General features: G+C 39.7%; 1 protein-coding gene across 1 annotated transcript in view; it reads right to left on the bottom strand.

The window, feature by feature from the left end:
• Nucleotides 1-488: 488 nt before the first annotated feature.
• The window catches only part of LOC144786011 (cytochrome P450 2K1-like), a 54,564-nt gene continuing 42,153 nt past the window's right edge, over nt 489-12,899 (bottom strand). The window contains exons 8-9 of the mRNA XM_078664925.1: nt 3,717-3,858; nt 489-816 (exon numbers count right to left, since the gene is read on the bottom strand). Coding sequence (XP_078521051.1) covers nt 620-816; nt 3,717-3,858 — 339 coding nt within the window. The 3' untranslated portion in view covers nt 489-619. The remainder of the gene's footprint in view (nt 817-3,716; nt 3,859-12,899) is intronic.

Genomic DNA, 12,899 nt, shown 5'->3' with positions numbered 1-12,899 from the left:
CAACTTTACTTATATTAGGGCTCCCGGTTTTACGTTTTTTTTTAACGTTTCCATCTGTATTTATCCATATTTACTTTTTGGCCATCTTATTGGGATTTATCCATATTTATTTTGTGTTTTGAGAATAAATGGAGCCGTTAAATGGTATATTTCCACATTCATTTAACTGATAAACATGCGCCCCTAATTGGATGCCTGTCATGTTTTAGCAAATTATGCAGCCAAATAAAGCAAAACACTACACCTGCAGGTAAATACAGCATTATACTACAACTATATGTTAACATATGCCTGTATTTATGAAAATCTCAACCTGTTTTTTAACTTCTGATGCTATCTGCTCAGCTGTTGTCCTGGAATTCATGAAAGACAGCATGGAGAGTCACTCACATGAAGCACAATTTTCTGTATTTTTCCGCTTTTAAAAATAAATACAGACAGGAAACATCTTGTTTTCTGTCTGTATTTATCTATAAAAATCCGTAAGAACAGAAAACTGGGTGCCTTACTTATAATCAAAGCATCAGATGCACATTTATCATATGCATGGAAATTAGAAGCCACCCCCCTGCAAGCAATGTTTATTCAGAGACTGCGTGTCTGCTGCAATCACTCTTGTCTAGACTGTTCGTTCTCGAGGCACAGCACAGACCCCATGAGGCTTTGGGGCCAAAGTAAAGCCAACCTCCTCGGTCAGGTCAAGCTCCGCCTCTGTCACTCCAGGTGGTGGGTGGAACGTGAACTTCTGAAGTAAACCCGCAAAGAAGAGAAACAGCTCCATCTTGGCCAGGCTTTCACCCACACAAGCTCTCCGCCCTGCAAAATGAAAAAAAAATCGTTTTTTGTGCAGTAAGGTAAAGTGTTGTAGTTAAAGAAGTGCTGCATGCAAGTGGTATAACTTTGAATGTGAGTATTTTAATAGTGATGTATTTTGGATGTACCCCATCACCTGTCTAACCTGCTCCCTTATCTGCAGGGATTTACATTTTTTATGTTTCTGATATTTTGGAGATTAGCCCTTCTCCTCTTCAGCTCTCCAAATTTGAGATTGAAAATTTGATTACTGCAACATCTATTAAAACTTTCTCAAATGACCTAGGCAAGAACACGATGAAACTGTTATGGCCTGATTCACAAAGGTAAATTTACACTTTGTGTAAGTAACTTTTTTTTGTATCCGCAAACCAGGAGTTATTAGTTCACGACAGTGGAGACTCCGCAGTAGGGGGCATAGAACTCCACCCATAAAAATAAAGGGCAGGTCTATCTTTTTACATGTGGAGTTCTACACCCCAACAGGGGAGTCTCTGCAGTCATAAAAGTACTATCAACTTGTAGTCTGTAAACCTACACGAAAGTGTAAATTTACCTTCGTGAATCAGGCCCTACATTGTTGTAGTATCACTTATAGGGCCAACTCTGGGGCTGGTGGTGCCTGGTGTGATATTCTTTGTAGGCACCCCCTCCCATGGCCTCCTCGTCCACAGATTCCATCACTACTACCATCCAAAGGAGACCCTCACCTCTCCATAGCCCCTCTCTCACATTCACTTAATTTCTTTTATATCACCTTTAATTTCAATGTAGGCTGTCAGAGTGTTTTACATCACACAGAGGTATTATACTGAGACAATGAATCAAACATGTGCATAAAGCAACATATAGGAAATGCTATATAAGACAATGAGGGTAAAAGTGTGTAGGAGTCACATAGCATCCATAATATTAAGTATTTTTTGTTAAGAGTACTTGGTCTGGAGAAAAAAAAAAAAAGTAAGGTCTGAAAATGTAACTCTGTGTCTGGAATGGTCTGCACTAATAAGAATTTATTACCACCCGAAGGATCGTTTTTTAATATCCAGTTATTAATTTGTAAACAAATAAAAATAAATGCCAAGCCTCTCGTAAGGAGGCTACTGCAGCGTGCACCACACATTGCCCCTGCTAGTAACAACACAACTACTAACCATCTAATTCCTACTAGTGTGACAGTTCGGACTTCTTCACACTCCGCTGCCCCCCCCCCTCCCCCCCCCCCAAAGTTATAAAAATGGCTTGGGCAGCAGGAAATTGTCATTTTTAATGTATATTGAATTAATAATTAACTGTTGTTGTGGTCATCTCTAAATTAGCCAGACAGCGCCATCTTGTGGCAAGTTTTCCCAAGCGCCGTTGTGTACAATTAAGTGTCAGTGCAGAGCACCGGAAACCCCAGGCTCAATTTAAGCACTGTTAACAACGTTATAATAACGAAAGGTTCTGAAGAAAACAAAATAAGGTTCTACCCTGTGCCTTGCAGTTTGCATGTTGCTCTTTGATACTGTTCATAGCTTCTACATTAGAAGGACTGTAAATGAGAAAGCAAGAAAGGATCTCTGTGACAAAAGCAGTAACCCACTAGGCTTTCTACATAAAATACAAATCTGTGATCTGCATGCTACATGTTGTGCTTTGCAGCAGGCACATACACCCTCTATGCTGCTTTATGGTGAGTGAAAACTGGTCTCGACAAAACTCAGCTGTCTACAGCAACTGCATTAATCACCAGAGTTATCTTATATCCTGTAATTTGTGCAGGAACAACTACATTTAAAAAGCAATAAACAGACTGTAAGTCTTTCTATTGCCCTCGGGCTAAGTTCATAGTTGCGTGTCCTCTTAGTAGGCTTCAGGCTGGTTGGTCTTGTACTACAGGGACCTCAGTATGGGATAATTAAAACTGAAATAATTTACTGAGTGCAGTACCTAATTTGCAAAAACAATAAGTGCCAGGGCCCTCGTCAGAAGGTTACTGCAGCTTGTACTACCCATTGCCCCTACCCGCCCTGCCAGTGACAGTACCAACACAACTACTAATATCACACTCCTTCAAGTGTGACAGTTCAGACCTTCCAGGCCCCCAAAGCTATAGGAATGGCTAGGGCAGCTGGTAACAGTAATTTGTAATGTATATTATATCAATTAACTACTGTTGTTGTGCTCATCTCTAAATTAGGCAAACAACTGCATCATGTGGCAGACTGTCATAAGCACCGGTGTTGACAATTAAGTGCCAGTGCTGAGCACAGAAAACGACTGGCTCAAATTAACTGGCAGAGTGGAACTTCTTATTGTTTAAGCTAGAAATTAAACGGTATACCTCTGCCTGTAGCAACCTAGGCAGCTGTCTAGGCTTGGTTCGCTCTCGATGCACCCCATTACATTTTTGCCACAAGCATACTATAGGTTTCCAAATAACTATGAACAAGTTACCCTCCTATTTAGAAATATCCAAAGTTTTATTATGTGAACACAATTTAGCAAAGTTCTTGGTAATTGGCCTTTGTTAGCTTTTTCTCCTGTATCTTTTACTATATTTCTCACAAGTGTTGGTTTTCAGGTACTTTGAATGTATGTGTATACCTTACTAAGCTTTGCCTCATGTGTAGCTTTCCCAATTGTGAGAGAAAGATACACAAAATCACACTTGCATAAGAAAAAGAAAAGCATGTACACAGCAGTGTCCAAGGGTTTCCAGCAACATTTCTCAAAAGCAGAATTGATTTTTAATTAAAATAGGAATCATGTAATATTAAAAGCACAATGAAAGACCCATTTTCTGCGAATGTACTATCTTGTAGAGCTTTACGACCTTCACGTATTTTCGTACTTTTTGTGGAAATGTGAAAAGAAGGCGAAAAAAGAACTTTGCTGCTGCACACTTGTACTTTCATTACCTATGGAAAATGGCATAAAAGCATCCTTCTTCACAAATCGGCCATTGGCATCGAGGAAGTGTTGAGGGTTGAACTCGTAGGGGGTCGCCCACTGGGTCTTGTCTTGGAGCACAGAGATCAGCAGGGGCATCACCTCCGTTCCCTGACAAAAGAATACAATGTTAGTTGCCCATGAAAAATCCACCTGTGGTAAGACTCATGTCCTTCTTCAGGTGTCATGGATGTTTGAGCTTTACTTCCCCTGATGACCCACATTGCCGTCTTTTTTCAACTGTCTTCGACAATGTTAAAGAAGATTCAAATATACATTCTCAACATCAGTTCAGTGACATTCATTGTGAAAAAGGACCACTGAGACAAGTTGGATAAGGGAAATGCATTAGTAAGTCTGCATTTAGGACACTTATAGAGTGGAAACATAGCTACAAAGCAATGGAATACTGTAAAAGAAGAATGATAGAGAATACTATTGCACAGGAGTGTATAAGAAGACACACGGGATAGGATCAAGATCTGGTTCTGGATGATGATACATTGTACGGTTAACCAAGCAAGACAGAGGGAGGTTTCACAGAAAGAAGGAAGATTAATGTAGGACCTCTAGTTGTTGGGGAGTGGGGCTTGGTCAGATGGAAGGTTTGGGCCAACAACAAACGGTTAGGGTTTCATGGAAGAATTTAAAGGGGAAGGTTGGGAAGAGGGGACTTCTTCATTTGGACATGTCAACCAATTGTCAACAACGTGAGATAATGGAGTGGAGGTTCTTTGCAGGTGGTGCCAATAATAATATGTATTTACTCTATGTGAACAAATTTCTCTGGAACAAGACACATATTATATACAGAAAATGTACACCCAAGCATTAATTTGTACAAAGTATTGGCAGAAAGTGACTGTCTTGAGTTGTCCTATCTCTCTGTGTCTTCAGGGCACCACAGGGGTAATTCACCATAAAGTAGTCATTATTCACCATCAAAAGTGCTCCTACAAATGGGTGCAGATGTAATACTTTTTATTATGCACAGTAGTACCCTAGAGGGCGAGAGCCAAGCCACTGAGTCTGAGTAGATTCCAGCTTCTGGCATAACTCTAAAAGTCCCTGCATGAGTAGAGGCATGATAATGTATAGCTTCCTAGGGCCTGATTCACAAAGGTAAACTTACACTTTTGTTTAAGATCACTATTTTTTGGTGTTCATAAACTATGATTTTAATTTTTCTAATAGTATATTTACAACTGCGACGACTCTGCACATAAAAAGTTAGGCCTGTCCCTGACAGCTTAGCTCTCAAACATGGAGATCCGATGCCGCGCAGTAGTTATGAGCTGTACTGCATGCAGCTAGTGCATTACATGTATAATTACTGAAATAGCCCCTCTTAACAAGAGGCTATTATTTCCAATGAGCCTATTAACAAAAGTGATTGAGTACCGCACAAGTATAAATTCTGTGTGTTTCACAAAGAGATTTCGCCTGATGAAAGCAGCCACAATCTCCATGTGAAATACCAGGAGAAAACATGACAGGATCATCATTAAACACAGATTTCAAGTTATTCCCAAGAACGTAGAATTCATGTTATTTTCACACCGCAGGAATTACTAGGACACCTGTTAAAGGTAATTTCAAGGTATGGAAAATGACCAGGATTACTCAGTGAATCTTGAAATAAATAAGGCAGTGTGAGCTTGTTTAAAATGGACAGCTGGTCCACCTTTTGAATCTATGACAATACTACGCGATCATGTTGATCGCGGTATCTTACAACGCAGGTTTTACAATGCAAGTTCTTTCAACGACTTGCGCTGGAGGGCGCTGGACTTCGGGATAGTACGATTTACTATTCCAACACCAGTCTACGTACAGTAGGGAAGGTGTTGGATAGTGAATCGTACTATTCCTTAGCTTACAGCGCCCTGCTACTTGCGCTGTAAAACAGTGTTGTAAACCTACCGCGGTGAAACTCGCGTGTGGTAAAGGTCGTCTCCCCCACCTTTTAGCTAAGTGTTGTTGCAGAATGGCATCATACTCTCATGACATGGACCCATCTTGCAACTTCATCCACAGCTCTCTCTTATTCCTACTCTGGTTTCAATCTTTTGAAATTCATACTTTCACATTTAACCAATTTTCAGATTTGAGGCACATTCTGTCTTATCCTTCTTGCTTAAGCTTATTTTTTTATTTATTTGATCAGATCAGATATCCATCAGCGTTAAAATAATTTTAAAATGTATCATGATGTCCAGAATTCTACAAAATCCAGGTATAATCCTGACTACTGTCAAGATGAGGATCAACAAGCACCTCTACCCTAGTAATGGTGGGTGGTCTCTATGCTTTGGAAACAGCAGGGATTTTGGTTTCACAAATAAGATACAATTCATAATACAAGTTTTCTCAGTTTGATTGTGCCCTAAATATGGTAGTGAGACAAAATATTGAAATTAAAATATCGATATACAATAATATCGATGTTTTAATTTCGATGGTATAGAATATCGATGTGCAAAATATCGACAGACAGAATATCGTTTTTTAAGGTATGTATGTTACTAACATCGAAATTTACTGATATCGAAATTTTGTTTGGTGTTATGTATTTTATTATGTTGTTTATATGTTTGTTAAATATGTTTTGTAATGTATGTTTGAAAATTAGTAATTTTGTTTACATTTTGCGTTTTAGTATCAGAGCGGGTTGTGGGTTTATAGGGAAATAGGGTGGGAAGTAATTTAATAATAATTAATTAATATGTTTTAGTAAATATTTTTAATTAATAATTAATTGGTAATTAATTAATATTAATTAGCTAATTACAATATTAGAGTTAATGTGCTAATATATTTAATTTTGTGTTATTGTTAATTAATAATTAATTGGCAATTAAATAATATTAATTAGTTAATTAAATTAATTAGAGTTAATGTGCTAATATATTTAATTTTTAGTTATTGTTAATTAATTAATTGGTAATTAAATAATATTAATTAGTTAATTAAATTAATTAGAGTTAATGTGCTAATATATTTAAGTTTTCGTTATTGTTAATTAATAATTAATTGTTAATTAAATAATATTAATTATTTAATTAAATTAATTAGGGTTAATGTGCTAATATATTTTAGTTTTTGTTATTGGTAATTAATAATTAATTGGTAATTAATAATTATTAGGTGATTAAATGATGTGATTTATTTATGTGTAGTGGGTTGTGTGTTTATAGGGGAATATGGTGTGATATAATTAAATGTAATTAAAGAGATTGTATTTATTTATTGGTATTTATAGTTAATTAATTGGTAATTAATATGTGTTAATTAGTTCATTTATAATTACATCAATTTAATAATATTAATTGTTATTAATTGATTAATTGAAATTTATATTAATTGTGTTTTTTTGTATGTGTAGTGTGTTGTGTGTTAAAGGGGGAGTAGTGTGGGAAGTAATTTTTACCCCCATGCTATCCAAAGCTTTCCCTACTGTTGCACCCTCTGGAGTGGGAATAGTAATTTTTACCCCTACGCTATCCAACGCTTTCCCTACTGTTGCACCCTCTGGAGTGGGAATAGTAATTTAAACCCCTACGCTATCCAACGCTTTCCCTACTGTTGCACTCTCTGGAGTGGGAATAGTAATTTTTACCCCTACGCTATCCAACGCTTTCCCTACTGTTGCACCCTTTGGAGTGGCAATAGTAATGTTTACCCCTACGCTATCCAACGCTTTCCCTACTATTGCACCCTCTGGAGTGGGAATAGTAATTTTTACCCCTACGCTATCCAACGCTTTCCCTACTGTTGCACCCTCTGAAGTGGGAATAGTAATTTTTACCTCTACACTATCCAACGCTTTCCCTACTGTTGCACCCTCTGGAGTGGGAATAGTAATTTTTACCCCTACGCTATCCAACGCTTTCCCTACTGTTGAACCCTCTGGAGTGGGAATAGTAATTTTTACCCCTACGCTATCCAACGCTTTCCCTACTGTTGCACCCTCTGGAGTGGGAATAGTAATTTAAACCCCTACGCTATCCAACGCTTTCCCTACTGTTGCACTCTCTGGAGTGGGAATAGTAATTTTTACTCCTACGCTATCCAACGCTTTCCCTACTGTTGCACCCTTTGGAGTGGGAATAGTAATTTTTACCCCTACGCTATCCAACGCTTTCCCTACTGTTGCACCCTCTGGAGTCGGAATAGTAATTTTTACCCCTACGCTATCCAACGCTTTCCCTACTGTTGCACCCTCTGGAGTGGGAATAGTAATTTAAACCCCTACGCTATCCAACGCTTTCCCTACTGTTGCACCCTCTGGAGTGGGAATAGTAATTTAAACCCCTACGCTATCCAACGCTTTCCCTACTGTTGCACTCTCTGGAGTGGGAATAGTAATTTTTACCCCTACGCTATCCAACGCTTTCTCTACTGTTGCACCCTTTGGAGTGGGAATAGTAATGTTTACCCCTACGCTATCCAACGTTTTCCCTACTGTTGCACCCTCTGGAGTGGGAATAGTAATTTTTACCCCTACGCTATCCAACGCTTTCCCTACTGTTGCACCCTCAGGAGTGGGAATAGTAATTTTTACCCCTACGCTATCCAGCGCTTTCCCTACTGTTGCACCCTCTGGAGTGGGAATAGTAATTTAAACCCCTACGCTATCCAACGCTTTCCCTACTGTTGCACTCTCTTGAGTGGGAATAGTAATTTTTACCCCTACGCTATCCAACGCTTTCCCTACTGTTGCACCCTTTGGAGTGGGAATAGTAATGTTTACCCCTACGCTATCCAACGCTTTCCCTACTGTTGCACCTTCTGGAGTGGGAATAGTAATTTTTACCCCTACGCTATCCAACGCTTTCCCTACTGTTGCACCCTCTGGAGTGGGAATAGTAATTTTTACCCCTACGATATCCAACGCTTTCCCTACTGTTGCACCCTCTGGAGTGGGAATAGTCATTTTTACCCCTACGCTATCCAACGTTTTCCCTACTGTTGCACTCTCTGGAGTGGGAATAGTAATTTTTACCCCTACGCTATCCAACGCTTTCCCTACTGTTGCCCCCTCTGGAGTGGGAATAGTAATTTTTACTCCTACGCTATCCAACGCTTTCCCTACTGTTGCACCCTCTGGAGTGGGAATAGTAATTTTTACCCCTACGCTATCCAACGCTTTCCCTACTGTTGCACCCTCTGGAGTGGGAATAGTAATTTTTACCTCTACGCTATCCAACGCTTTCCCTACTGTTGCACCCTCTGGAGTGGGAATAGTAATTTTTACCCCTATGATATCCAACGCTTTCCCTACTGTTGCACCCTCTGGAGTGGGAATAGTAATTTTTACCCCTACGCTATCTAACGCTTTCCCTACTGTTGCACCCTCTGGAGTGGGAATAGTAATTTAAACCCCTACGCTATCCAACGCTTTCCCTACTGTTGCCCCCTCTGGAGTGGGAATAGTAATTTTTACTCCTACGCTATCCAACGCTTTCCCTACTGTTGCACCCTCTGGAGTGGGAATAGTAATTTTTACCCCTACGCCAACCAACGCTTTCCCTACTGTTGCACCCTCTGGAATGGGAATAGTAATTTAAACCCCTACGCTATCCAACGCTTTCCCTACTGTTGCACCCTCTGGAGTGGGAATAGTAATTTTTACCCCTACGCTATCCAACGCTTTTCCTTCTGTTGCAATATGTGGAGTAAGTATATATATTATTTATATGTAGAGTTTTTAATTTATTTTAAATGTATATGTATTAGTTAAAAGTTTTTTTAATATGTTTTAATGTTTTTATTTAATATTTGTAAAATTATATGTATTTTTAAATTATTTTTACATTATTATTAATACATTTAGAAAAACGATATTTTTAATTTCGATATTTTTGTACTACGATATTATTTTTTCGATATTTTTGTACTTACCTTTATGAAGATATAACTCCGATATTTTTGATGTCGATATTTTTGTGTCGATATTTTTGTATGTAGATATTCTGGCTGTCGATATTATGTCATAGATCCCTAAATATAGAGGTTCCCTAATATAATTTCAAGCCTTCACTGTAATCTAAGCCCACATGTCACATGTCCTTTCCATGTCAAAAATATGCGTTCTAGGATCCACTTAGCACTCTTAGAACCGTGAGATGGCAGCAGTGGTGTGGAACAGTCCAACTTCACCCTCTTCTCAGTGGTTTGCAGATTTATTTCTGCACACATCTGTGGGGGATGGTGGTGGAGTGGACCAGTTGCTGCGCATCCACCACTCTTATGCTCTTCACATGGATGTATTCATACTTCCATTGAAGTAATTTTAGCCTAACATGGTTTTTATCACGAAAGGTTGATGTGTTCAATCCACTAATATGTTTAACATTTGATTCACAGGATACATCTCTCTTGAGTAAATTTGGAGCATCAGGGAACATCCAAGATTGACAACTGCTGCCATATTTTTTAAAGGCTTTTTAGAGGGGCATATTTGGAGATGGCTAAAAGGCCTCTGAGATGCTAGTAGGAAAATGGAATTCACAGATATTTGTTCAGGTACACCCTGGTGATGCTACATACATCATTGTCTTTACTCTGGTGCAAATCTTTGTGCATATGGCTTAATATGGCTGCAACATATGGGGGGGCTCCTCACAGGCATCTCCAGAAGACATATTTGTCAATCGAGCTGATGACCTCCATTTATATTAGAATAATGACAAGTACAAAACAAAGTCTGGGATTTGCCTCTTCAATACTATCATTAAAAATGTACTTCCAATTCAAATGTCTTAGAGAATGATTTTTAACCTCATTTAAAGGGGAAAAGTTTCTGGAACTCTTGATCTCCCCCTTTTCCTTGTTTCTGACCGGAATTTCAATATTTATCTATTACACCCTTACATGTGGACTATTTATAAAAGGAAATCATTTTATCAACTGGGGAATGGTGAGCATCTGAGTAGATTGACCGGGATTTTAAAGATTGATATTAAGCAAATCTTACTGGAGCGGACCGGCTGGATGAGAGAATTATTATTAGACAAATTATTAACTCTCTCCTTCTACAGCTGGCATTCTCAAAAACACAGTGCTGCAAGTTCATTACTCTAAGAGTGTTTTGGGGCTCGTAAAGTGTAAATATTTAATTACTTTTGAGTTGAGAGGGGGCGGCATGAGTATGCTGGGATCCCCACGTTCTTATGAATAGGGCTCCTCCACACATCATCACTGGGTGGCGTTGATGAGATTTTTTGCTGGCGGTATGGCTAGACTGTTGAAACAGCATCATCTCTTGTCTTCCACATAAGCTCATTCACAGGCTACAGAGGCTTCAGAATTAGGCTGCCGGCTTACGCTTGAACCCAAGTAAGGGCCTGATTACAAGCTTGGCTGTGTCGGAGCAGACCGCCACACCACATCTGTACTCCCACTCCACCAAACAGGGCCACAGCCCGCCTGCAATATTGTGAGTATTTCCATGGTCTGGCAGGCGGGAGGCTGGACTAGCAGCAGTCATTAAAAAGGCTCAAATGTGAGCCTTAATGCTGCACCGCTGCTGGACCGCCCCAATGCTTTCCAGCACGGCATGGACTGTGAAGTCCAGGCTGTGCTGGAACTACGGTTTGCATGCACATAGGAGAGCACAACATGTGCCCCCCGCATGCACCAAGATGCATGGGGCAAGGGGGGCCCTTTAGGGCCCCCTTTGTTTCCTGTTCATCAGCTGTTTTATGGGGTAAGAACCTCCATGAGATCGCTGGCGGTCAGGAAACTTGTAATATGCATGTCGGTGACGTAGCTGTACTGCCTGATTATTGTGAGCCCCTGACCGCTGCACCACTGCCAGGGAATGTGGTTCCATGAAGGTTGCGGCAGTCCAACAGCCAAAGTTGTAATACAGCGGTCGGACTTCCGGTGCAGCGATGGCCGGACCACCACCGCCACGTCACCGTAAGTTTGGCGGTCCACTGACCGCCAAACTCTTAATCAGGCCCTCAGTGTTATGTACTGAAATTGCATCAGTGGTTCCCTGTATATGGTGTGAGGATCATGTCTTTGCTCCATTCACAAAGCATTCTGTACCAATAGTCCAGTATACTTACAAAAATGGACATCAGATTACATGGCAGATCTAATTATTTAAGAAACCTCGAGTCACATCCAGCAGCGAGGTAGAACCCTGGGGGCCCAGGGGCCCAGACTGTTCAGTGCTCTGAACCCATGCACAACTGCAGAGCCCATCTGCATGCATTTCAGGAAATACTTGAAAAGAGAACTGTTTCCCACTGCTTAAATCTGAACCTTCATGCATTGTGTGCACTGATTGAAGAATGGCAAATTGTGACCCACTTCACCAAATAAACACTAACATCTTCCCTGATGCCACAAAACATACCCTATGACACATCTTCTGCGCTCAGATATCGATGGCAAGCAGGCTACAAAACCCTTCATAAATATAGAGAATGCCAAAGCAAGACTGTCACTAAATATCTTTACATACCACTTGAACAGGCATTGGCAGACATACCTCTGTCAAATGCATCCTTCCTTTGTATGCCTCTCTCCATTGGCAATCAAAAGAAATTCCTATGACAGCTGATTATTTTTCTAATTACGCCAGAGCTGCTTGTGTTTTCCAATTGTTTTCCTAATTAAGTCAGTCCACTTTTGAAAAAACATTTTAAATGCCTCTTTTCTCATTAATCAGTGATGCCTCTTTTCTTGTATACAGTGACAGCAGAGTTTAGCCAGGCACTTAAGGGGAAACGTACAATAATGACACCTTACCAAAAAATCTGTTCCAATGGCAAAGATTTTTAATAATAGTTTGGTTGTTAATCCACCAACCAACAATTTCAACTAACACAAATGCTCATGCCACTTAAATAATGGTCAATTCCATCACTTAAATACAAAGGCACATCACAATTAACTCTGTCGTCTAAACCTGTGTGAGAAAAAAAGTCTATCCCAATTTAACACAGCAATTCTGGAAGGCTATCCTACCCTCATTATCAATAGAGTTAATAGTAACTGAGCATAATATATAAACTATGCCCTAACAAGCATTCACAAAGCCAATAGGTTTGGTTTTGCCCACCAGCCTTTTGCCTTAGAAAATGCTTGCTTTCTAATGTCATGGTTTTTGCAAAAATTATTGTTTGGTATCATAG

The sequence above is a fragment of the Lissotriton helveticus genome, chromosome 10 (genome assembly GCF_964261635.1).
Source record: "Lissotriton helveticus chromosome 10, aLisHel1.1, whole genome shotgun sequence".
In the NCBI taxonomy this organism is placed as follows: Eukaryota; Metazoa; Chordata; class Amphibia; order Caudata; family Salamandridae; genus Lissotriton; species Lissotriton helveticus.
This window is presented reverse-complemented; position numbering and strand designations above follow the sequence as displayed.